Source organism: Onychomys torridus, chromosome 6 (genome assembly GCF_903995425.1).
Source record: "Onychomys torridus chromosome 6, mOncTor1.1, whole genome shotgun sequence".
Classification (NCBI taxonomy): domain Eukaryota; kingdom Metazoa; phylum Chordata; class Mammalia; order Rodentia; family Cricetidae; genus Onychomys; species Onychomys torridus.
This window is the reverse complement of record NC_050448.1, coordinates 34734244-34761793: the sequence shown is the minus strand read 5'-3', so window position 1 is coordinate 34761793 and position 27550 is coordinate 34734244. Positions and strand designations below refer to the sequence as shown.

The 27550-nt window shown below is 42.8% G+C and overlaps 1 protein-coding gene across 4 annotated transcripts in view; it reads right to left on the bottom strand.

Moving 5' to 3' along the window:
- Dclk1 (doublecortin like kinase 1) overlaps positions 1-27550 on the bottom strand; it is a 297316-nt gene that overhangs the window by 82381 nt on the left and 187385 nt on the right. For all 4 annotated transcript variants that reach the window (XM_036190701.1, XM_036190697.1, XM_036190696.1 and 1 more), the window contains exon 5: positions 4998-5114. In XM_036190701.1, coding sequence (XP_036046594.1) covers positions 4998-5114 — 117 coding nt within the window. The remainder of the gene's footprint in view (positions 1-4997; positions 5115-27550) is intronic.

Below are 27550 nucleotides of genomic sequence, written 5' to 3'. Positions count from 1 at the left end.
CTGGCGGTGACAGGAAGGAGGGATCACCAGGAACAGAGGTGAAGGAAAAGGAGATATGGCCCTGCCAGTTCATTTTTAAGTACGTATTTATGAGAATGTGTTACAATACCTCCACAGTTCCAAGTATTTCTCACTTCGTTCATGTAGTTAGCATCCACCCAGAAGGTATCATGTTAGAAGATGGACATTTTGTGTTTCTAACCATTGATCCAAGGCTGTGGTTATAGAGAGCAGCTTAGGTACCACAAGTATCATGGGTCAGCATGGCTGAGGACAAGAAGCCCCTTTGAGCCTCCAACCACCAACTGAGGCAGCGTATCCTCTCACCTCAGCCTGGGAGCCAGACTCGGCAACTTAATCATAAGATCATGGCGAACAACCCCAGGCAAGTCCCCCAAAGCCATGTGGTCTTGCCTGCTTGAACAATTACTTCCTAGTTGCATCCTTGCTGTGTAGCTCTGTGAATTCCTTGCTATCTGGCTTCTAGAATGGACCACCTCTGTCTTCCCTTCCACCTCCAGCTTCCTGAATTTTGAGCTATTACTTCCCTCACATAGTTTTCTATATTCCTCTGATGTACTCTCAGAATGGCAGATGTTCCTCACGGCTCCATTTTCGTCTTTGCAAATCTCTGGATGGGGCAGAAGAGCTGTAGTGGATAGCCATCCCAGCATTGGCCTGGAAGTTCCAACCCCCATTGAGGCTTCGGTAATGGTCAGGGGGCGGAGGAGGAAGCAGAAGACCGAGGATGGAGAGGAGGTCTCTCTCTCTTGGTTCTGGGACCCTGGACGCTGGAGGTAGACCCAGCAGAGTTCTCCAGAGAACACCACCGGACTGTGCCATACCTTTGCCAGACCCTGCAACCTATCCCTTCATTGTAAGTTACCCCACAAAATAAGCCTCCCTTTTAACTACGTGGAGTGGCCTTAATAATTTCACCAATAAAGAGCCTTGCGTTTCTATTGTCTGAACAATTGTTTTATGCCAGGTCTATGCTGTCAGCTCAAATCTCCTTCCTAAAACATCACTCATGCTTCCTGACATTTCCACAGCATCACCCGTTTCTCAAGCCTAAAGTGGAACTCTACCCCTGCCCCCCTGGACAAACAGAACCTGTTTCTGAGTTGCTCTCATTCTCACATCTGGCTAAATTTCATTGGTTCACAGCCCTTTGAAGTTTTCTTCCATTTCTAACAAAGTTTCAGGTCTGTTCTGCTGATTTCTCCCCAGGGTGACTAAAGAAGCCTTCAGAGCCTTCCTACCTTTGTGTAGACTTGTTCTAAGATGGTGTGTTGTTCGGCTCAGCTTTGGCAGCCCTTCCAAAGTCCCCCTCTAAGACCTATAACAAGAGACATGCCTTCACAGCCCTGTGCAGTCTGACATGCAACTAGCCAGTTTTCCAGACCTTTCTAGAATTCCATTCGTGATTTTGTTTTTCAGAGTGTCAGACTCATACTCCTCCAGCCTTCTGAATGTTGGGCTATTAAGCATGTGCCACCCTGCTCAGCCCCTTATTGAACAGCCGACTGTTCCTTATACTTTCATGACTTTGTGTCTTCATTTAATTTGAAGAAAATATCCTCCTGGACCTTTGTATCCTAGCAAGATTCTTCCAGTGTCAATTTATAAATCTTAGACTCCTGGAAACTTCCTCTGACTGAGTTAATATGCTTACCCTCTCCATCCTCTAGGCCATCACCGCATGACACTTAGTATACCATAACAGTAACTCCCCCCACCCCCCCAACTCCACTAGAATACAAATGAGTTTTTCATCAAGGACTGTAATTTAATTGTTGTTGTCTCCTTGGGGCATAAGGTGTGCTGGAATGTGGCAGACACCCAGGAAGTGTCTAATTAACCTGGCATTAACAGTGAGGAGCTGTACAAGGCAGTTGGTACAAGACACTATCCCCAAGTAAACATTAAGTCACGGTAACGGTTCAGAGCTATGAAGAGTATCTTTAGGGACCCCATTGGGGGTGAGTACCAAATGGTTGAGAAGAGAATAGTTGTGGGAACAGGCTTTAAACACACGAAAATTTGGCAAAACAAGGGATGAACCAGAACAAGGTTCTTGGTAAATTTGATCTCCAATAATTCTTTTGGAGCCTCAAAGCAGAAGTGCTCCGTCATGTAATGCAGACAGTTGAATCTCTCTCTGCACAGAAAGAAAGGATGGAGCTAAGATTAATAGCTAGCAGTTTGCCTTTGAAAGCGTCTGATAGGAATCAAAAGAACTTGCCAAATTAGTCTTGTGAGCTGATTAAAATTCTCTATACTTCTCCAGCTTTGATTCTGGTCTTCTTTGCATATGTTGCATAAAGTATTTTATATATCCATAAAAAATGTAAAATTTAAATAGCTTAAGTAAAAAGACCAGGATTTCTGGAGTCACATGTAAGTAAGTTTGATGCCTGGGGCATACGCAGTAGTGCTTCAGTCACAGGAGAAATTCATGGGCGAAGGCTTTCCTTTCCTCTTTTGACTGTTCTCCCTCACATCTCTAGCACTCAGCACTGACCCTCCACAGAAAGTCTCTGCTCAGTATTGAACACTTGTTGCCAGGAGTGCTTCTATACAACAGAGGCCTTTGCTAGTTAAAAAAAAAAAAAAAAAGATTTCTGGGCTATGCGCTGCTTTTGATAGAACTGCTTCTGATAGTTGATGGTACACATGGCTCCAGACCCAGAGCTAGCGGTAAACTGTACCACCGCCATGTTGGGAAACTAAGGTGGGTGGAGCCAACAGCCACAGCAGCGTTTCAGTCTTACAAAGATGGATATTACACAGAGAATCTGGTTTATGTTGTCTTTGGGATTTTTAACTACAAAAAAAGATTTGATCATAAAAGCTGTTGAGTTAAACAAATATGTAAATTTTAAAGGTACCTTGACTTCAAAATTTGGATATAAGGATATGTTGCTTTGGAAAGGAGTCTCTGCTTTTGTTTCCACAGAAAGCCAGAGGCTGTGGATTTGTTCCAGATTAAGATACATCAGGTTTGATCAGCCAAGACCACCTGAAAGGTCTCCGATGACACCATGGCCCAGATGATCCAACATCCAGAATGGTTTCAAGGCAACTGGCTCAGAGGTTTACCCTGATGGACTACTCCATAATCCTAAAATTTTCTTTGTATCCCCATAAGATACAGCGCCCCCCTCCAGCAGGAAGTAGTAAGAAAAATTACGCCCAATTTCCCAAAATTATCAAGCTGGCTTTGGAGATGGAATTGGCTCACTCCTTCTCTAAACCCAGACATATTGCTAAAAAAAAAGGTTAAGAGATTCTTGTGTCCCAAATCAGAAGAGCCCTCTGGTGTGGGACAGAGAAAAACCAATATTTTTCTTTAAAGCAGGTTGATTATAAATGAGATCTCTTTCTAAAAAAAAAAAAGGGAAATATGATATAGATATAATAAGATGAATGGGTAGATTAGGGAACTCACTTCTAAAGAGCAACAACTTGTTTAAAATGTTTTACATTGGTATAGACAGGAATCCATCTCTGTGGGTCAAGAGAGAAAGATCAGCAAGCCATGCCTTTCCTCCTCAGTTATCCAGAGTCAAATGGGTTCTCTCTTTATTTCCTTTCAGTTACCAGAATCCAGTGGTACTTAAACTTATGTGTACATCAGAATTACCTGGAGGGTTCTGGAAACTCAAGTCTGCTTGGCCCTATTCCAGAGTTTCTGAGTCAGTGGGTCTGAAATGATGCTCAAGGCTCTATATGGCTGGCATATTCTCAGGTGGTGAGAATGAGGCTGAGAACCACTGCCCTCACTGTTCATTGAAATGTGACCATGGACTCTTCGGTTGAACCCCTCCCCCCCCCCAAAAAAAACAGCTAAAGCAGAGGTGCAGATCCTTAGCACCTGAGGGAATGGGAATTGTCTTGTCAAACTTTATCTCTTCCCAAGCAACTCTCATGAGCTCTACACTTCGAGTCTTGTTCTTTAGAAAAGTCTTATTTTAGGGTCTATTTTACCTAGATGAATTATGGTGAGCAAGGAGCTCTCTGCCTATGCCTAAACTCAGCAATAATGAACTGTGAGCTTGTCTAAGTGCCAGCCATGTGGTTTTTTTGTTTGTTTGTTTGTTTTGGTTTGGTTTGGTTTTTCGAGACAGGGTTTCTCTGTGTAGCTTTGCACCTTTCCTGGATCTTGTGCTGTAGACCAGGCTGGCCTTGAACTCACAAAGATCTGCCTGCTTCTGCCTCCCAAGTGCTGGGATTAAAGGTGTGCACCACTGCCATCTACCCAACTTGTGTCTATCTTAAGACCAGAGGAAGTGGGAAGTGAAGATGAATGAAATTCATATATAAATGTATAAAACTGTATACGATAATAAAAAGTTATAATGCCAAAGCAGCATACATAAAACAACCTAAATGCATACACAAATTAATTATTTAAAGAGATCAAAGGAGAGGATGCTGTGGCTGAGATGTTCTTTATCTCAGAACATAGCCATTTCCAACACCATCATCTGAGCCCATTCTGAGACTGAACCAGCCAGGGTCATTTCAGCGGCAGACCTCGCCTGTCCCAAACCCATTGTGTTTTATTTTTTGCCTCAGAGCCACATAAGTTAACTCAGGACGGTGCCACAAGCCCGAGAAACACAAACATGTTCAGCAAAGACAAACTGGAAACCCTCCATAAGCCAGCCCCAAGTAGAATCCATGCCCCAATGGAAATTTCTAGACCCTGAGAGCTGAGCCAGGTAGAAGTTGTAGCAGCTGGTGGACTGCTTCCATTTGGAGCAAATCTCTATTTCCTGAGTCTCATCAGTAAGCGTGTTTTTCTAAGTTTAGTTCTTTTTTCTCTTGCAGCCAACATGCTAGACTTGGGCAAATCTGTTCATCCGTTTGAACATGTTCTAAAATTATAAACCAGAATTGACGCCTGCTTGAGAACCTCACACTCTTGCTCCCCACACCATCGGCTGCGTCAGAAGCCAGGCGGTGGCTTGGGAGGCTCTTAGGGGCTGTACCTGAGCTGGTGGAGGCTGGGGACTTGCTTCGTCGGGAGGGTCCTGGGCTCTTGGTTGTGCCTCTGCGGGACGATGATGCTATTTTGGTGTAAGAAGTGGATTTCACCACGCGACATTCTGGGGAAAGAATGAGAAGACACATGAGCCACGTCAGGGACACTCGAAGCCTCCAAATTTACATTATTTGCAAAAGTACTATGAATAACTTTGAATAGTCTATAAAGGGGTGCTTTTATTGGGGTTCTTTCCACAGACCCCTTCAGTTAGCTGTGGTTTTGTAATTTCACCATGAGTTCTTTCTTCCAAGAGAAATAATTAGAACAACAGGTCCACTTTACAAAGCAAGAAGTATGATGGGAGATTCCACACACCTTGACAGGCCCCAGTGTTTGTCCTGGGGTCCTTACTGGCATAACTGTGTATCTTTATGATATGTGGAAAAACCTACGTAGGTAACACTGGAGATCAGGTGTTATCATTCTGCTTACAAGGAAAAGATGACTTTCAACACATCACCATGTAAAGCTGCTAGAGACCTTGCTTTGTGTCTATAAAAGTGTCTTGCTGTGAGGATAAAAAACAATCTTTTCTATTTTTAAATTTTCAGTTTTCTTGCTCATTAAATTCAGTGCTAAGTATTGTAAATAATGAAGAGTTTCTTATTTTTCTCTCAGTGAATTGTCTGGTTTATTTATGACATGCAAATTCATAATATCTTTCTCTACCAAATGCATCTTTTATAATTAAAATCTGTGTTTTTGGAATGATAATCAATTAGACTGAAAAATATAAAGAACATTAAGAATACCTGATAACTCGTGATCAAATGATGCCTTAGTTATGAAAGTGCTAGACTATTTTTCTCCTTATTTATATTTTTAAATAACAATGGAGTTATGTGGTGGTATTGTGTTCCCCCAAAATATTGTGTGTTCCCCGAAATAAACATATCTGGGGTCAGAGAACAGACAGCCACTAGAACAAAGCCAAAAATGGTAGCTAGGAAATGGGAAGAGTAAGCTATAGCAGAAGTTGGGTGGTAGTGGTACATGCCTTTAATCCCAGAAACCCAACCTTTAATCCCAGGGAGTGGGGGCAGAAAGAGAAAGGCATATAAGGCATGAGGACCAGGAACTAGAAGAGTAAAGCATGTAGTTAGTTAAGCATCTGGTTGATTAAGCATTCAGGCTTTGGAGCAACACAGTTCAGCTGAGATTCATGTGGAGGAGGATTCAGAAGCTTCCAGCCTGAGGAAACAGGATCACCTGAGGAACTAGCAAGGTGAGATAGCTGTGGCTTGTTCTGCTTCTCTGATCTTCCAGCATTCACCCCAATAACTGGCCTCAGGTTTGTTTTCATTAATAAGAACTCTTTAAGATTCATGCTACAGAGGTAATTTACATATTGGTCTATAATCAACCCTTTTCTCACTTCATTAGCTCTTGGAGGTGCTGGTTAATTTTGTCAACTTGGCAAAGCTAGAATTGCCTGGGAAGAGGGAATATTAGTTGAGAAAGTGCCTCCATCAGATTGTCCTGAGGGCAAGTCTATGCAGTATCTTCTTGATGATTGATATGGGAGGGTCCAGCCCACTGTGGGCTGGCTGAGCAAGCCACAAGGAGCAAATCAGTAAACAGCACTCCTCCATGGTCTCAGCTTCAGTTCCTGCTTCAAGGTTCCTGTCCTACTTAAGTTCCTGCCTCAAGGTTCCTGCCTCAAAGTTCTTACCTTACTTGAGTTCCTGCCTCAAGGTTCCTACCTTACTTGAGTTCCTGCCTTGGCTTCCCTCAATGATGGATGAGTAGGGATGAATGAGCAAAATGAGTGCCTTTTCTTTCCCCAAGTTGCATTTGGTCATGGTCTTTATCACAGCAAAAGAAAGCAAACTAATTCATGAGCATTTTGACCCTGACATTTAGTAGCTGTCAAGCATTTTACCGCATGGAATATTCTAATTCATTTAAGCATTTAAACTTTAAATTGCTTTCAGCATTTTGGTATTGTAATAACCTAGTAGAACCCTTGTAAATGAGCATTTAGCCACCCAGTTATTTCCTTCATAAATATTTAGTCCTTGAAACTTGAAATTCAATTTTTAGTAACTGGAAGAACACAATTTAAGTGCTCAAAAATATTTGCTGAATGAGTGGATTTGATGGATTGGAAGATAAGTAACTTTTCCTCTAAAGCATCTTTTTGAAAAATTACTTTTATGTGTTTGTGTATGTGTACCTGCTTGGTTGTATGTGCACCATACCTCTGCAGTACCTACAGAGGCCAGAAGAGGAAATTGGATCTCCTGTATCTGGAGTTACCAATGGTTGTGATCTGTCATGTGGGTGGATGCTGGGAACTCACCCTTGAATTGCTGGGCTATCTCCCCAGGCCCCATAAGTTCTTAAAAGCCCTTGTCCTCAAGTGTTTTACTCAAATTATGCTTTCATTAGCTTATGGTAATTTTCCTGACCTCTTCTTGTGGTTGAGCATTGTCTTACAATTTCTTTTTGGAAAATTTATAAACAAAATTAAGATATTGTTGCTTAAAATCTGAGGTGGCCTTATTGCCAGTAATGTTGCAGATTTTGTTTTATACACATACTCATCATTTGAACACCTTCTTTTGCAATGACTTATCAATGACCTTTGATTGACTGAGATTGAGAGAATCTTTCTCTTGTTGGCTTGTAAGAATATACATTCTACATTCAAATTTTATTCTTTAGTCTATTATGCATAAAATGATGTTAGTAACATTTATCTTTGTTGACGGTTGTTGAAATATGTTAACCTTTTGAATGTTTTCAAGAGTAGTAGTTACAAATTAAAGAATGGGTCTGGGGGATGCCTAGTATTCTCAAGATCTTGGATTTAATTCTCAGAAGCACATGCACACACACACACACACACACACACACACACACATACACATACACACACACACACACACACTCTAATCTGTTCATTGTTTCATTATACCTTTTAAGTTAAGAATTCACAATTCCAGATCACTGGAATTGTGGCCCAGATTCACAGACACTGATGCCTGGCTTCCTGCTGAAATTAAACTTCCCTACCCCTGAAATTTGTCATTTTGTAAGTTGCAAATATATTTCTTTACCTTATCCACTTTGAGCAAGGTGGTTGCCATTGGCTAGTAAAGGAGAAACAAGTGTGCATAAGACACATTAATGCTCTGAGACTAGAAACAATAGATAGGAGGCAGAGAAGAGTTCCTACACTGAACTGAGGCGAAGCAAAGGGGATGATTTAATGGAAGGGAAGTAGGAGGAAGAGGAGGAGGAAGAGGAGAAGAAAGAAGAATCCTGCCGTGAGGTATGAGTATGTGTGGTCTCTTCTGAATTTTTTTTCCATAGTAAAATGGAGAGAGAAAGGAATCGGGGCCATGACCTATTCAGGGTCAGGCCAATTTCTCCCAGTGGTTACTTGGAGCACTGCTCTGGCTGGCCCAGGGATCATCAGAGAAGGAATTGTTTCTTAAAAGAAGATTAAGAACAAAATAAAACAAAACAAAACAAAACACCACTCCTGTATGCTTATCAACACAATCAAAGGAATGGCTAAGAAACAACATGTGTAACACTGAAGACACAATCAGAAACAGTGGGTTCATTCACATGATGTGGGAGTGCAGTGGCTTAGTGTGTGTCCCAGGAGGTTTTAATTCACAAAGCTCTTCTTTGGAACCAGAGAAGAAAACCTCAAATTAGCTGAGGACTCTGTCCTCACAACTGATGATATATTCTGGAGTTTGTCCTAGATTTTGGACATATGCCCCGTCCTCTGGCAGCACATTAGCAACTAAACTGAATCATCACAGTGTGGCTGGTCTGTGGGCATGCCTCCAGTTACATTTTTATCAAGTGCCCGCTATGTGCCAGGCACTGAGGGCTGCAGGCATGGTGCTGAACAATACAAAATTGGAGCTTCTAATTTTTGTTTCATAAACCACAGCATTTGAAAACTGTTCGTTATTCCAACAAATTGCTGTTAAATAACTATAGATTCTTCTGATTTTAAATCAAAATCAAGACTGTAATTAGGGCAAGATGACTGAGGTTCTTCGTTTAAGGTCATGGGCATCTGGAGGTCACATAAATTTAAGATAATTATTTTGAAAGCTCAGTTCGTTAGTGGGAGTGAGCAAGCAAAACAGAAAGTTACCATATGGCATGGACGGTTAATACTAGCCATCTTTGAACTTGAGCTGGGAATTCAAATGCTGGTTTTGGGATTTGCCTCATGATGTTTGTTGCAGGGACCAGAGTTGCCAGCTGTAACTCCAGCTAGCAGCACAACAAACCAATCTAATGACACTGCATTGGGATTCTTCCAACTACCAGACATAGATCAGACTGTTGATTCAGACAGCTTGGTCTGATCAGAGCAAATGGAGGCATTTCAGTGAGTTTTAAACTCAGTCCGTTTCATATTGTTAATCGATCAAATGAATTCATGTATTCTTGGCCTCACTCCTTTACTCTGTTGAGTACTATCTGGTATGTGGGTATGGAAGAGCACAGAGTAGCTAGCTGCTCAGCAAATAAGCCCTGGTTTGATATTTTCCCCGTGAGAACTTGCGTGAACTCCCATCCACCCCACCCCCACCCCACTTTACACATGAGAAAAACCAACTCTCTGGAAGCTAAGTGACTCACACCAAAACCCAAGTCTCTAGGCTGGTGGGCTGGTTTTATCCGTTTCCATGCAATTGACATTGGAGCTTAACTCTAATTCTTCATTTGTGACAGAATCCTGGGAAATTTCTGTCAGTGACCAGGACAAGGGGAAGAGGAGTGAGGAAATGAGTATGGTTCACTGGAAGGGTGTCAAGAAACTAGTTAAAAACTCAAGATATCAAACCCAGCTTTCAACCAAACTGTCCACCACATCATAAAAAAGCAATAATAAATTGACTTTGAGATGTTGAACTAGCCGGAAGTAATCATGTGAGGATTGAGGCATCTGAAGGATGGTCACAAAGAGCACAAATCTTATGCCACTTGCCCCAAGAGTAAGAATGAGGCTCCCTGAGTCCTGCTGGGGATTAGTCTAATTCTGAAGCATTGGGCTGGATAACATAAAGAGAAACAACATAAAATTACTTGCTTTTGTTCTCTCTCCAGGGTCAAAATAAACTCAATTAAAGAATGCTGTGGGGCTAAGGTGTGTGTGTGTGTGTGTGTGTGTGTGTGTGTGTGTGTGTGTGTGTGATGGGGAGAGTCCTCCAACAGCTTTCCAGTTAAAAGTTTGAATTTTCAGGGTTTTTTTTTTAATCACATTTTATAAAGGTAAAAAAATAGATATATCATGAAGAAAAACAAATGATAAATTCTCTCAGAGAGAATGTCACAATCCTTGTCAGTTTAAAACCACAACTTGAAACATGGGGAACAGACTGACCTAAACAGTCAGCAAATACAATGCCTTTTTGCTCACATAAAAGACATTGTCACTGTCTCCAGCTAGGGAGAAGTTAGTCCCTCACATATGGGGACAGCAACCCTTCAGCAATCACATCTTTTATTACGATCAGATTACATACTTGGACTTGACTGATCTTGTCTGTCAGGGGCTGTATGTCCTTTGTGGAGATGCTACACAATTCAGATATTCCTCAGACACATTGGAAAGGTAACTGTGAACCACCGAAGAAATGGCCAGATTTGCTATCAAAGATCACAGCCTACTGAGTGAGCGCTTGTCCTTTGGTATGTGTCCACACCAAAGTCCCTGGATACCAGTCTCTTGTATGAAATGGTGTCATATTGTCATATTTAGTGTAACCTACACACAGTCTTCTGTGTACAGTTTAAATCACCCCTAGGTTAATAAACTACAATAGCAATGTAAACTGTGGTTCTAAGACATGGTTTAAATAACTGGATGAAGAAACAGGCCTGTACATGCGGACATTTGATTGAGAATGTTCCCCAGAGGCTTAAGTGTTTCAAGAGCTGGTTCCCAGGTGGTGGTAGTGTTTGAGGATTAGGAGGTGTGGCCTTGCTCCAGGAAGTACATTACTGGGGGCGGGCTCTGAGGGTAGATAACCTTGCCTTACTTCCATTCGGCTCCCTCTGCTGCCTGCTTGTGGTTGGAGACATGAGCTCTCCATTTGCCACCTCTGCCTCCATGCCTGCTGCTTGCAACGGGACCACCCCGCCATGATGGATTCTTTTTCCCTCTGGAATCAGAAGCCTCAACATCTCTTTCTTCTATAAGTTGCCTTGGCTATGATATTTTATCATAGTAACTAATACAGCCAACATTATGGTTTGCATCCACAGTGTTTCCAATGGCTTACATGTTGAAAGGCTTTGCTATTATTTGCTGGTGCTTTACAGAGAGGGTCATGAGGGCACTGACTTCATTAATGAGTTCATCCATTCATGAGTTCATACTGGATGGATCGGGAGGAAGGGTCTGCATAGGCCACTGTGGACTTGACTTTGCTGGGCATATCTTGTTTTGGATTCTTTTACTTTGCTTCCTGGATGCCATGAAGTGAACAGTCAGCTTTCCTCTGCCTCATCTTTCCCTTGTGGGGGCTCCACTCTAAGACCTCAGAGCAATGATGTCAAGTAATCATTGACTACAAACAATGAGGCAAAACACATTGTTCCTTTTTTCACCTGTACCTTGAAGCATTAATCCTGGGGACAGCAGACTAACACAGAACAGACGAAGTTTTGTTCTCTGGTAACTGGAGATTAAACCAAGGGATGTAAACATGAGGGCAAGTGTTCTGCCACTATGCTCCACCCCAGTCACAGATGACACTTTGATAAAATTTCCAGTCCATGGTTTTCTTGGTAGAGCCCACACATGTCCAGTTGTAAACGGGTGCTCCCAAAGGCCAGTGTATGGAGGCTTGGTTCTGAGTACGATGTTACTGGGAGGTGGTGGTGTCATGGAGAGGTCGGGCCCAGAGAAGGACTCTAGGTCACTGGGGATGTATCATTAAAGGGGATTGTGGGACCCTAGTCCTGTCCTGTTTCTGTGGGCCGGCTGGAGATGTAAGCAGTTAGTTTGGCGGCATTTTCTTCTATGATATATCAGTTTTCTCAGGGGCCCAAAGCAAGGGCCTTGCCCAGTTTTCCCTTGAGACCCCCAGAACTGTAATCACAGACAGCTTTCTATATGTCTCAGCATTTACAGGAACGGAAAGCTGACTGATACATACAGAAAACACTCTGAATGCATGGACTGCGGTGACTATATCCACAGGTGAGGCACAATGACTCCTCTGAGGTTTCTACCTAACACTTTGGGGGTGAAAGTCGCCATCCTCCACACGGTCCACATGCTCTGCATAGATATTCACTTTGCAGATGTCCTTAGCATTTGAGTAGATGGTAATTTCAGGTTCCTTCACTTCAGACATGCCACTCAAGAAATGGGCAGATTGGGAGAGACAACACGGAGGGTGAGGGATGGGGAGGGAACTGTCTTTGGCAGTGTTCCTGGGGGCATGAGAATCTCCACCTAGGCGGATCCTCCCTGCACTCAGGAACAGTTGGTAGGTAGGCTGATGTGTTGCAGAAGGCACTGACATGATTCCAGATTTACACAGCAGTGCCAACAGCTCACCTGAGAGCACATAGCATCAGTGGATCAAGAGGTCACATGCACCTGCAGTAGAACATTGACCAAAGCACAGATGAACATCTCTGGTTGTCTAGACAACCCTGGGGAGAGGCTGTATGCAGGGTAGCAAACAGTCTTTAAATATAGAAAGATATTTATTACCATTATCTCTTTGTAACACCAGTCAGAATAAAAGCATTCCTAGCCTCTCCATGTATCTCCTCTACATTTAGTCTCTCTGAGCTGTTGAGATTATTCGATCTCACAGAACCCATTACAAGCAGTACCCTATCCTGATGACAACAGCAAGCTCCCTCTTAATTTGGCAAAGGTACAGAGCCTCGTCTCTGTTGCTATATATGCAAAGGAGTCAGGAAGCACATTTTGTTCTAGTAACTTTTGTTAAAAAAAAAAAGGCATAAACTCTTGATGCAGAAAGAACGGGGGGGGAGAGAAAGAGACAGGGGGAGAGAGAATGAGAGACAGGGACAGAGAGAATGAGAGACAGGGAGACAGAGACAGAGAGGAGAAAGAATGAGAGACAGAGATAGAGATAGAGATGAGAGAGAGAGAGAGAGAGAGAAAGAGAGAGAGAGAGAGAGAGAGAGAGAGAGAGAACATGAGGCCATGCTATCTGCTACTTCTCCAAAAAGTTGCACTGAGATGTTCATGTTCTCTGAGTTGGAGGAAGCCTCTGAGAATATTAAGGTCATCAGTGGTTACTCAGTTGACCCTTAGTTTCAGGAACATTCTCTTCTTAGACAGCTGAAATGGCTATCCATTCCTCCAAGCTCTTCTGATGCCTGAAGGATTCACCACCTTCTGCCTCATGGATTTTGAAGCCTAAACATCCTCAATTAGTCTTCAGCTTGCCTATGTAGGTGAGCCAGACAGAGCATTGCTGGGATCATTGATGACTAGAGTTTACTTCTTATGGTATATAATGATTTTCATGCTTTGCAACAGCTTGGAAGACAAATGAAGTCTCCTTGCAGGAAGGGGTTCTGTGCATCTTCCCAGTCACATGCTCCAGGGTGGACTGAGTCCCAGCCTGTGTTTCTACCCCACCTGGTTTCTGAGTCCACACTGACACTACAATGAGGCTCCGTCACCGCTGCCTAGGGATCTCAGCAAAGGCTGCTTCCCTGAGCCCCGTGTGCAGCATGTCTAAGATAGATGCAGCAGGATCAAGACCTTCGAGAACTGAACACTTAGAAAAGTAATGTCAGGAGCGTGCTGAATGGGAGGCAAAGGCATCAGTTCGGTGGTTTCACAGGAGAGTAAAAGACCCAGCAACTGAGATCTTAAAAGTGTCATCTAAAAATACAGACACGTGTGGCTGGCTGAGGAAGCTTCTCGAATGATGCTGCACAGTTTTCAGAACACCAGCTAAGCACTCCAGCCGGTGGCCACGTGCTGGCACACCTCGTGACTTCAGAGGCTCTGCTGAGAGCTGTCACATTACATAACATCTGTGAGAGGCTCCCTGGCTCAGGAGTTTTCTATATTAACATGGAGACTCATTCCTCAGACCTAGAGTTTTGGTGGCCACAATGAGTCTCTTTTCCAGATACTTCCGTGATTCCCTCATAGTCAACCAACAGAAGCTATTGTCTCTTGTCTAACGGTCCAGGGTTGTGCTGTAGTGAACTGGGGAGACAGTTTGGCTCCAGATGACTGCTCGGTAACTCAGGTTCCCACCCTTATTTCTATCTCTTCAAGTGTTCACACACGCACAGTCCCTGTGGCGGGCGCGCAATGTTAGCCGTAAGGGAAAGGAGAGGAAAGAGGAAGGCCTCAGAACACCAAACAAAACTGTGCCTCCCCCCACCAGAACTTCATTTTCTGAACCGGATTCTGTCCTTTCTCCTCCTACACAAATTACAGTGGAGAACTGCCAGCTGAAAATTGTATCCTTGGCCTCCACCCATTGTATAACCTCTTCCTAGTTGTGCTGGCCACAAATATCTTCACACACACACTGCCCAGTAGCCTATGATGGAGACCTATTCCCTCTGGTTGGGAACCATTACTACCAGTTTCCATTAGACAGCATTTCCCTGGGGTAGCCCTAAGTTAGTTCTTCCTTGAAGGAATTAATGAAAGTATTGCCCATCACTTGCCAGGATCCCTCAACAATGCATTTTTTTGTTTGTTTTTTTGATTTTGTTTTTTTGTTTTGCAAGACAGGGTTTCTCTGTGTAGTTTTGGTGCCTGTCCTGGATCTTACTTTGTAGACTAGGCTGGCCTGGAACTCACAGAGATCCTCCTGGCTCTTCCTCCTGAGTACTGGGATTAAAGGTATGTGCCACCAGTGCCCGGCAACAATGCATTAAAAAAAAAAATTCTTTCTGCAGTCTTAGCAGCACAAATTGGTTCTAAGGCAAATTCTTTCAGTGCTCTGTTACTACCGGATGGGCTGTGTTGCTCTGGTGGTTTCCTATTGATAATTTGGAGGTGAGGGAGGTCGCAGAAGCACAGGGTAGAGAAATTTAACTTTCTGCCATGCAGAGGGCAAGCTTGAGTTTTGCAGAAGTGATCAGAGCACAGCCCAGAATCAACCACACTCTAAGCAAGACATCTCCCTGCCAGATTGCACATGTTATCTGCAACATCCTTCTAGGAAGGAGCCCCACGCAGAGATCTGGAGCCTCGGTAGCTGATTCTGTGCAGGAGAGATTTCTCCTTACCCACAGTGATGTGGGAGTCTGTGACCTCAGTCATTAAACCTGACAACACTAGGCACCTGTTGGCTGCAATGAAGCCAGGATCTCTTCTTTCTGAGTGTGCAACTGTCGTGTGTCTGCTGACAATGTATTCACCATGGGAACCCTCTCTCTACCAACGGTGAATACAATCCCAAAAGAAAACTTTGTAAAAAAGTGTCATTTTCCTCTTCTATTCACAAAGAATCTGCCACCTTACCAGGTGGTGGAGGCACATGCCTTTAATACTAGCACTTGGGAGGCAGAGGCAGGCAGATCTCTGAGTTCAAGACCAGCCTGGTGTATAGAGTGTACAGCTAGGGCTATACAGAGAAACCTTGTCATGAAAAAGGCATAAAAAAAGAAAGAAAGAAAAAGAAGACTGCACTCTTCAGTGACCCATGGTACTTTAGTCAGGTGCTGTCGTCTTTGAGGAGCACCACAGTTATAGTTACTGAAATCTAAAAACCTTTGTTGAATGGCTGTGTGTTTATTTTTATAAAAGGTCCTGAGAATCTTCAGTGAGAGGTCTAGAAAATCCATAGATGCCTCTCCTTCCAAAGTGGCATGGTTTCTACATCATTTGGCCTGAGTGTGATGCCTTCTTAGTATTTCCAGAAGTCTGACTGTGTTGAATTGAGCAATGGAGGCAATAATGGGATCATATAAGAACTTGCAGCTACTTGCCCAGAAATCCAACCCTTCCCATGCTGGCCAGCCAAAAAGGCAGCACACTTGAAGTCAGAACCATAAAGAGTCAGAGCACTGTCTCTAATCCCAGGCCGGGGAGCAGAACGGCCGCTTCCAAGTCAACCAGCCTTCAGTGGCCATGGTTTCAGTAGCAACTGACAGTTTTTCTAGTTTTTGTTACCATCTCCAAATTGGGACTAACTGGCCAAAGCCAAACGTGCCCCCTAACTATACCCAGAGGATGCCTCCCTTCCAGACAGCTTGCCTGCTGTGCCTTCCCCACAGACATCCCCATCAGGGCGTACCCAACCTCTCCTTTCTCCCACCCCAGGGCTTCCTGCACCTCTGCCAACCTGTGAGGTTCTGCTGAAATGCAGATGGAGGAGGGTCACTCTCTGCTATGGTGAGCTCAGTTGGTCTTCTTCTATTTCTACCACACACATGGCTGTCACACAGCTGTGACTAGATCTCTGGGTATCTATCTGGGCCTGGATTTCACGTTCTAGGTCATCCCATAGACTCGTGTGGCTGTGGTTATGTGCCATGTGCAGGTCTGCATACCATCTCTCTTCCTCTCAAGACCTTTAACTCACTTTTAAGTGCAATGATCCCTTTTCTAAATGAGGTAACAGTTACAAGTTGGTATCTTTCAATGGCTATTATTTTATCTACCGTCATATGCATGAAGTCACTTTGGTAACAGTCATCTTAAGGAATTTTTGTCAGGCAAAAGGTTGATGCTCCACTGCTTAGAAACTTCAATGACACCTCATTCTCTTGTAGAATGACCTTCAAATAACCTTCAAGGGACCTGCCTACCTCAGCTCTCTGCCCCTACTTCCCTTGGGTGTGTAATTTTAGTTTCTTAAGTAGTCTAAGAATCCTCCTGTCTCTAGGTGTCTATGCAAAGAACATTCTCTCTCTACTGTGAACCACTCCTTAACCCCTGCTCACCTTAAATTTATTCTGTGAATATTTTCTGATATTTTAAGTGGTAGAATGTGATTTCTGATTAGTCAACAAGACACTTGCTTGGAATCCAAAAAAAATGGGCTGGAAAAAGACAGAGGCAACAATACACGCTGATTTTTAGGGGCTTTGCCAAGAATTAAAGGATAGTAAACGGTGGTCCTCTACCTTGGTGGTCAGAGAAGGTGTTTGGGTAGAGAGGACATTGAAAGTTTGGATACAGGAAGAAGCCAGCCATGAGCAGAAGGGAGGGAAGGAAGAAGGTGGGGTCTTGTGAAGACACAATTGGGAAGGTCAGGTCAAGTGCCATTTTAATCAAAGCAGAAGGTTATGGAAGAGACTTATTTAAGGATAGGATCTACTCCACCCACTCTAAAGGACACTCTGGGTGCTGTGAGACTCCAAAGGTGTGCATCTAAGTAGGAAAGATGGAGGCCTGGCTGTGGCCAGAAGTAACAGACAAATGTAAGAGATGGACATGGAATGAGGATGGAATCCACACAAGGTAAAGATGGGCTGTGGGGAGAAAGGGGTACCCTGGGACACAACGACCTTAGCTTAAATGCTTACTCTCTCTGTGCTGGAATGTCCTGAAGAGGGGTGTATGCATCATGGTGGCTTCCTGTGCCCACAGGCAAGAAGGACTGAGCACCTACCACTGAGGCCACCATCCATAGCCCTCCTGCAGGAGATACAGCAGAATTGAATCCTTTAACATACACAGCCTTGCCTCTCTCTGAATCTCTTGCTTTAGAATCACTGGAGGTGAGGCTTGAAATATTTCAATTAAAAACACAAATGGTCCCAGTGATGTGTAACCATAGAGCATGAAGTTTGTTTTTTTTGTTTTTGTTTTTGTTTTTGTTTTGTTTGTTTGTTTGTTTGTTTTTTATCTCTAGTACTAGGGTAAGACAAATGCTGAGAAAATCCAAGGCTCGGTGTGAGACATAGTTATGCAATATAGCTTTTGGACAAAAGGGCCAAAGTAAAGAAGAAATAAATTAACAAGACAAATCAGTCCTAAAAAACTAACATTCTATTTCAGATCCTGTCTCAACCCATGCTTGCAGAAACAATAGCCTCTCCTCCTGAGACCTGGCTTGAGTGCAGACTTCTGAATAACAGCTTGCCCTACTTATTGGCAGCACATGATCGCCTAGCTCTCACAAGCTCCAAGATGGGAAGATCTGAAAGATATGTTAAGAGGCATATGGATGTATTATTTAAGAGCTGAGAGCTAGAAAGTGAAGAATTACCTCTTGAGAAATGGAAGCAAAAGAAACGATCACCACCACCAACAAAAACCCATAAAAAAGTGAATTGAAATACAATTTGACACCCCTCTTCTTAAGTGAAGCCCTCTTAAGCCTTACTTTGTCCCACTCATGCAGATAAAAGATGTATTTTGGGTACAGTAGCCTTGAACACAGACCCAAGCAGGCCAGAGATCAGGGGGTCTGGAAGAGCTCCCTGGGAGGCATAGAGAGGTAACTGGACTTCCAGGCTGCACACAGCATACTTGTCCTTTTCAAGTAGTGTACCATTCCCAAAGGGTAAGGTACTACTGCTGAATTACCTTGTGTTCCCTCTATGTGTTGATGATGGTCATAGTGTGGGTAATTGTAGGGTTTATTCTTCTTCTGCATGCATACTCTATGTTCCGTAATGTCCACTAGAGCTCAAGGCATTTGGGACTGGGAAGCTCTCTGGCTCCAGAATCTTCCTGGGATTTTGATTCATCTCAGGTCCTATCCCAGGCAGTCAGAATATATTTTTAAAAAACTCACCATTCCTGGCCCTTCACATTCACATCAAAGCTTGGGAAGAAACTGTCTATACCTTCAGAGAGAGGCACTTAGAATGGTGGACCCCAAATATCACTGAGAGCAGTTTGAGGGCACTTGTGACAAACCAAGATTCTCATGCTTGTACCCCAGAGACTCCAGTCTCATAAGCCAGCTCCCAGATGTTAACCCATTTGAGCATGAGTCTGGTACTCTGGGGATCATTTGAGAAGCCAGGTCACTGATGGCAATAAATAAATATTCACAGCTCTAGAGAAGAGCACATGACAGGCAGAGCCAAATGCCCTTTTAAAGAGCACTAGTTCACAGTGTCATTTTACTCCTCTGAAGACAGACTTACTTCTGGGTTATCAGTGAACGTTCCATATTCCACACCCTTTCCCCAGGTGTGGTTCTGAAACCGTGGGCCTGGAAATTTATTCATTTATTTTTTATGTAATTCTATGGGTAGTTCAGATAATCATGGAGATTTAGGGGACATGCTTATTTATTTATTTATTTATTTATTTATTTATTTATTTATTTATTTTGAGGCTCACATTTAAGGACAATTCCATAGGTCAATCATGTAAGGCATCATGCAAGGTCTTGTTCAGATCTTACAAGTTAACTTAAGCAGAAGGACCAGGTTCTTGGTGATAGGAGGAGCTTGTATCTAAAGGAAGTTTCTAGAAAGGCCTTTACCCTCATCTAATGTCCTGGGAAGTGGACACCAAGCTTAAGATTAAGAACGAAGATATCCACCATGTAGGATTCTTCATTTGAAGAGAAGTCAGTCTGGCCTTCCTCTGACCAAAGAGCTCCAATGGGGAACATGGGATTTCATGGTCATTGCTTTCTTGTCTCAAAGTAAAAACAAGGTTTGGGAAGAAAATTCTTCAGCTAAAATCATCTTGGAGCCTACAGTGGCATCAAAAATTCAGTTGAGAAGCCAAGATGAAACCCTAACTACAAAGCCAGGAATAAACATTTGGATTCGTGTGAGGAAGCAACCACCAGCTTGTGGCAGGAGAGGACAAGGCTTACATGGATTAAAAAGCATCGTGTGATAGGAAAATCCATGTAAACCCACTTCTTAGCCAAATTTCATTAAACTGACAGGCCAGTGTATCCTACCTAAATGGTTTTGGGAAGAAACAAGTAATGTAAATGTATATATTTGGCAGGAGATGAAAAAAAAATAAGAAAAGATTGAATTGGCATAGCCCACTTAAAACCTTATTTATTTTTAAAGATTTATTTTTTAGTTCTTTTATTTATATGTATGTGTCTTTGTGAATGTATGGGTGCCCATGGAAGCCAAAAGAGGGTCTGAGATCTCCCAAGTACTCGAGTTACAAGTGGTTTTAAGCCATCACATGTGGATACTGGGAATTGAATTAAGGTCCTACAATGGTTTAGGTATTGTTCTAAGCAGGGGCAAGCTGTAGAATTAATAACTTCTTGAAGAATTGAAGAAGTACATACCTACCTCCAGAAAAACCCCAGCAAAGATTATTAAAAAATAACCTCATTGCTAACACACAAACAAAACCTCATTTCTGGAAGCCTTCTGAGAGCAGGTCTAGGGAGATCCACCAGAGACATTAATGCTGCATGGAAATCAGTGTTCTGTGAACAGTTGTGCTGTGGGCTTGGCTACTCTTTGAGGAAAGCAGCATGGAAGAAGTCAGGGAACAGGGATGAAACAGGATTCTTTCTTTTTCTGCAACTCAGTATAGGAAGCAGATAGCGCCCACACAGCAGGGCAGCATTTGTAGTGTCTGTAGATAGCTATCCAGACACTGCTGTCCCAGAGGGTGTGGCAAGCTGGGTTAGTTCACCCAAAAATTAAATTGGATTTAAAAAAAAAAAAAAACCCAAAAACAAAAAACAACCCCAAACCTAGCAATTTAAAGCAGAAATGGGAGTCTGGAGAGATGACACATAGATGTGTGCGCATAAGTTTACATGGGGGTCGGAGACAGAGAGAGACAGAGAGAGACAGAGACAGAGACAGACAGAGAGACAGAGAAAGAGAGAGACAGGCAGAGGCAGACAGACAGACAGACACGGAGAGGCACAGAGAAACACAGAGTCAGAGAGATTATCTACAGTTAGCAATCACTGGAGTGACATATTGACTAGTGGTCCTCATGGGGACATTTCAGGGGTTCAAGTGCCACACAGGAAATCTGTTGTGAGGGTGGCCAGGTAAAGCAAGCTGCTAAAAATGGCTGAAGCAAGTAGAAAGACATTTGTAGTGAGTGTCTCATTATTAGGCTCGACTAGCTCACTGAAGCCCCTCTGAGGGGACCGACTCATAGTAAACCCCTTACACCAGTTTACAGTCAGGCAACACATTTGCCTCATCTTTGACATCCAGCTGTCTGGTTTGTTGGATTTCCGGCTGATGTCCTGGTAGGCCACAAACCCCGATGGCTGATGAGCTGCCTCTCAGCTCAGCCCTTGAGTCAAAGTCCCTCAAGGAGCCGTTGATTGTATGAGAAGTAAATGGTGAGAAAAGAGGAATACTGGAGTTCTGCCTAAGGAAAGGCTCAATATATCACTTTAAAGACAGTTTCCGAGCTAGCGAGATGGTTCAATAAGGAAAGGTGATTTCCACAAGGCCTGATGACACCAGTTTGATCCCAGAGACCTATGTGGGGGGAGGAGATAACCAGTTCTCACAAGTTGTTATCTGACCACTTACCCCCCCCCCAACACACACACAAAGAGAGAGAGAGAGAGACAGACAGACAGAGAGAGAGAGATCTAAGATCTCACTTATCTTAGGGCTGGACTATGTTTTTTGCTGTTGTTTGTTTTTTGTTTGTTTTTGAAACAGGATCTCACTCCCAAGCCTAGGCTAGCCTCAAATTTGCCAGTCTCCAGTCCCAACATTCAAAATCCTGAGACCATGCTATTTTTGAAAGGACAAAGCTATGCCTATGCAAACAAAGAATTGTAGAGGAAACTATGTTGCCACATTTGTGGAATTTAAATGCATACACGGCAAAGTTCTGAAGTACAACACATTTCTAAGAGAATAGTTAATTTCCTTTTCCTGTGTTCTTTCACATTTGTATATGAAAGGGGGTAAGTTAAGAGTGGGCTAATTCCTGGGAATAATTCTGTGTTTTACTCAGAAAGCCAGCATTTCCTGTACTCAGGTTGCCCGCTGTGTATGTGTATTTGCCTTTCCCCTATGTTTGGTCCACATGTCTCACCGTTCCACCTAAGGAGACCTATCCTTCACCATCCGCTGCCCAAGACGACGGTTGATTGTACAGTTTAATTTTAAAGAAGGCTTTTCATAAGCCATTGATCTCTTTCCCTTCTATTCCAAACAGCAGACATGAAATTACGTCTCTGGGTACATGTGATTAATCTCCAACCCAGAAGTGAAGAAAAGAAGAAAAGGTTAGGGACATCTAAAGCCTCTTCTTCTTCTTCTTTTTTTTTTTTATTAGGAGAAAGCAGGCTTTGGGTTGAGAATGTGATTTATCTCCTTTAAATCCACTTGAAGATCACCTTTACAACAAGGGTCAAATGTGGCTGGGAATGAATTCCCTGTGCGGTACTTAGGCAGGTCCTAAGTTAGAGCTGTTCAAGGCTAATAAATACTGTAACCATGTGACGGCAGCCATCTAAATGGCTGTACATAGGATTTGGGGGGATTGTGGTCTTTCCATGGAAAGAGTCTGGTTAGAAGGGAAACATTAGAGTTGACTTGTGGCCAGACTGCTTGAAATCAAATGATATTCAATTTACGTCTGGCCTTCAGCCACCAAATAAATGAGTCACTACTGCAATCTGCAAGGCAGTTGTCTCTGGCAGGATGATTCACAAAATGACTTCAGTGGATAGCTGGTTTGGGGAACAGACTTAACATCTTCAAATATTTACTGGGTTAATTGAAATTGTATGCAAATCACAAGGTCAATCTGTATTCTTATAAGAAAATTCAGTCTTTTATTTCCAAAACAGAGAGTGTTGAGCTGTGTTCACAGTTTCACATGGAAATGGTGACTTTTCCTTTCCAAAAAACATTAACTGAAGTGTATTGAAATATTCTTGTTTTGCTCTTATTAAGAAATAAGAACCTTGGCTTGTTTCATCCCTGGTATTTCATATATCTGATAAAAAGGAGAGAACCTTGAAACATGATTTAGGCCAAGAGAGATGTGGGATACACATACCTAGTGACAGCAAGATTCCAGTGAGTACTACAGGACTCATCTAGGAAACGTTCACATACAGTGAACAAAAACATTTTAGGAGGATCTCCTACTTTTGAGGGGTAGGGGAAGAGGACCTGTGGAAATGGTTGCTCAGTGGATTTGTTACTTTTGTAAAGATGATCTACGCTATTATAGAAGTTCAGATATGTTGAAAGTTAAGGGGATAAAGTTATCAATAACCAAGATAAAGATTAGGATCCAGGCCTCGCTGTGTCCCTTATGTCTCCAGCATCTTTCCCTGGGTCCAACTCTTGGCTGCAGCTTCTTAATAAGTTTTTAGAAGTCTCCTTCCTACTTTGGTTTGGCTCTCTCCAAAATTTTCTTTCATTTCATGGTGGAAATAAAATGAAAATGCGCCAATAGACTGTAACAGCTGCACCGTGATAACAACATATTCATTTACATGTATTATGAAGTGATATTTAATGCCATGTAATATTTGTTAATGACAAAGGCAAGTTATAAAGCAGAGCAGATAGGGTGCACATACATGCAACCTGGCTAAAGGATGTCTGCACAGGCTTTGAGTATACTCCTACCTCATCAAGGAATTCAACTTTTGATTCAGATTTCATTCATTTCCAGTACTCTATATTATACAATGGATACTTTTTTAAAATGTGAAAATAGTCTTAAATTTTAAAATGATTTTTAAAGTCTCAACTAAAATACCTTAGAAGAAAAAAAGTCAAGTCTGCCCCTCCTCACTCTCTCCTTGCTCGGTAGGCACAGGTAAACAGCAGCCGCAGTTTTGAAGTCGCTCGTCATAAATGGCAGCATGCAAAATGCCCATTCATTCCCCCACTTAACAACACAATTTGGGCCACTAAGCTCATTTCAATTGACCTAATGCTTATTACTAACAATGTGTTTTCTTAAATGTTTATTTCATAATCTGTTTAGCCAGACTTTAATTGGTGGTTTTTACTTGTCTCCTCTAGATTTTTTTTGATTATAAAGAAAATAGTAAACTCTGTAGTACACTTCAGTACACTTGTGCACGCAATTTCTAGAGACAAGATTGCTGAATAATTGATGTCTCATCCGAGAGACATGCGCCTTCAAGGTGATTATGGACTGATGGGTGGTGGTTAATCTCACCAGCTTTGCAGGAGGGTGGGGATCCCTTGGATTTCAAAACACTTCCTTTTGTCTTTCAGGGAGATATGGGACTTGGCTGTTGTGTTTGTTCATGTTCCTTTCCTACAAGGTATTTCACAAGCTACCTGTCTGCTCTTTCCTGTAAACTGTCTGTCAACGTCCCGCACACACTTTCTGGTATCCGTTCTTTCCTTTTCCAACCAGCGAATGTTCGTGCGTTAGAAAATTCAGCCTTTCATAGAACATACATCTTACATTTGCTCCTTTCCCTCAAGTTGAGCTTTCTGTAGTTTTTCCTATACAGACTTCATTGTTTTGGCTGACCTTTCCTTCTGCAGGTTCTAGGAACTAATTACTAACATAACCATCCAATATGGTGTTTGAACAAAGGCCACAAAGTATTTTCAAGGCATATTCTCAGTACGTCAGTGACATTACGAACGGTTTTAGAAATGGCCAGGAATGGGCATTCCTTCAGCGGTCTGTGCAGCAGAATTGCCTTAAGGAATTAATACACGACTCTAAGTTTTACAGACATTTAGGGAAAGAACAGAAATGTGAGCACAGAGACAGGCTGGGTTGTCTACTTTATTGAGGACTTTCAGTTTTTCAAGTTGTCTCTAAGTCAGAGGGTTTTATTTAAGTCTCCAATTGTAACATTTTTTATTAAAAACGACTAGTATAAACTCGTGCTTTCAAATAAAAGATTTCCTTTTTTTGATTGAATCAAAATGGCTCTTGGCACTACCAGCGTGTATGGGGTTTATTTCTGGGGCGAGGAAAAGGCTGCAAACTGGTTGTTGTGATGGATGCGCAGTCCTCTGACTGTACTAACAACCACCAATTCTTCACTTTAAGCTAGTGAAATACATAGAGCATGAATCCTATCTCAGAAAAGCCACCATAAAAATAAATTGTGACGCCTAAAAAAACCAATGTCTCTGCTTCGTGCTGCTCTATGTCTGTGCTTCCCCGAGCATCATCTGCCTCAGGCAGAAAAGGGTTCTCTTGGATAACAGACTTGCTGAGTGGGACTCATCCTGGAGACAGTCTCCACCTTGTCAATTCTCTGAAGCTTTCCCCTTTAAAATGCTTTCACTCTCTTGGCTGTGTACAGAACAAAATGGATGGAGGGATATTTTCAGTCTCCCTTTTACATGCTTGCTGTTCCCTGGTCCTTGGGATTCTATGGTTTTACTCTATGCTCTGCAGCAACTACACTGGGAGATTCAACACAAAGCCTTGACGGAGTCAAGGAGTTCATGGTGGCTGTCTTCAGCTGTGGGTCATGATGGGAGACTCCGTCTGCCCTAACATTCCTGAAGAAGATGGGACAATCCGCATTCGGTAACCACCATTTCTAAGAACAGTTTCTCTTCTCTCCTAATTGCTTGCACCAGTTATTCACTGGAAGTGTTTGCTACATTTTTATTCTTTAAGATCGTCCATTAAAATGCAAGGCGAGCCATAGGCATTACTGTATTATTTCTAAAAGCTGTGATAGCCACTAACACTGGTCACTACATCCCAATCTCCAGATTATGCATCAAAGTCAAGGGAAACGACCATTTTTTTGATGCATATCTGAAATGAGGTACAGATGAACAAAGGTCTTTAGAGGTAGTTTAATTTAGTGGAACCATCCTTCATACACACAACAGGGGTGGGGGAAACACTGTCAAGTTTTCACCATTTAACTCTCATATTCTGAGTTGCTTCTGTGTTTTAGACTTTGGACAATGTGGGTCAGATACCAGTTAAAATTCAATAAGCAGTGATCACACGATTAAACAAATATTCTAGAGTATTCTTCAGGTCCCCACAAGGGATCCAGGGGCTACTGCCCTTAAGGAGCTCCCATTCACAAGATTTCCATCTACTCTTGGCTTTTCCATGGTAAGTGGGTAGCTAACTTGTGTGCAATCATAAGTAGTGTCTACTTCTTTCCTATCTTATTGCCTGCTCCATGCCTTCCCCCAAGCAGCCTCAGCCACTCCACCTGGTAATCTCCAGATGTGAGCAGAAGATTCAATGGCCTGGGATAATTCAAGGACATTGTCTGGGTTAGAAAAAAGAATGACAAGGTCTGGAGTTTCCCAGGAAAGAAAGAGGTGTATGAAATATGTCAAAACATGGACAAAACAGGTCTCCCTGTGTGGTAACATGCATTAAAACATGGACAAAAACAGGTCTCCCTGTGTGGTAACATGCAAACACCCTGAGTCCATTCCAGCAGTGTAGTGGCAAATACGCCCCTCACACAGGAAGCTATGCCTGGACCATTTGTTTCATGAGTGTGAATGAAGAAATGAGACAAGAAGAAAGATTTCTCCTGCATGGCAGTATCTTCTAGACTACAGGGGAGGCACAGGGGCTCCATGGAGGAGAAGGAGGTAGTTGGGGGTGGATGCAGATCTCCCAAAATGCTGTGGAGTTTCCCTGCTATTTGCTCACCGACTCCATTCCAATTCTGTTTCATCCACTTGCAAACACTTCCTGAGTAGCAACTGTTTTCCAGACATGATATATTTACAAAACAGAACAAAACTCTGTCTCCAACTTTAAAAAAGAAAGGCAGACACATAATGATTCCAGCAGAATCATCAATATTGATCATTCCTAGAGCATGTCTATGTGCCAGTCCCGATGCCAAGTCTTTTACATGCAGAATTTTATTTCATGTTCTAAGTAGACACCCATGCACTCTATTTTAAAGATGAAGAACTCAAGGCGATGACTGACCCAGGACATCAGAGCTTGCTAGAGCCTGAGATAGACTAGAACTTAGTATAATCTGCCATCAGAGTTCCAGAGTGGAACTGGCATCCTGCCCTGGAAAGTGGCTTTAGCAACAGAAAGAAGAGGGTTGCTCTAGCCTGGGTATGGCAGAAATGCTAGCACGTTCCAAGCATCTGATTCTGTAACACATTGCCCCCACCTGAGCTGCATCTAGGAGTGATGTATAATCAAGACAGATCAGTGTGAAGAAAAGCATGTGGGCACAAAAGTACTCGGTGTCCCAGGAGGGCAGGGGAGGGGGAAGTTAGAGGAAGGCTATGCAAAGCCCTGAGCTGCTGTGCATACACATCCCAATTCTTTCCTCCCTCCCTCCCTCCGTCCCTCCCTCCCTTCTGCCTTCCCTCCCTCCCTCCCTTCTGCCTTCCCTCCCTGGCTCGCCATGGATGTGCGAACTTCAAGAGTAGACAGGACCAAGCAGATGAGCGAGGGCTCAGATTTCACCAAGGTTTGTCTCCAAACACTCACAGACAATGACTCATTTTTTACACACTTGGGCGTAATGAAGATTAGTAGAAAGAGCGACTCCAAATTGGAGCACAGTTGCACAGGCAATCATTCTTAAGTGGTCTTGAATGCCTATTTTTCTTACAGGAAAGAAATAAAACCTCAGATGAAATTCCTCAGATTGACTTTTAAGTATGTTTTGATCATTCAGA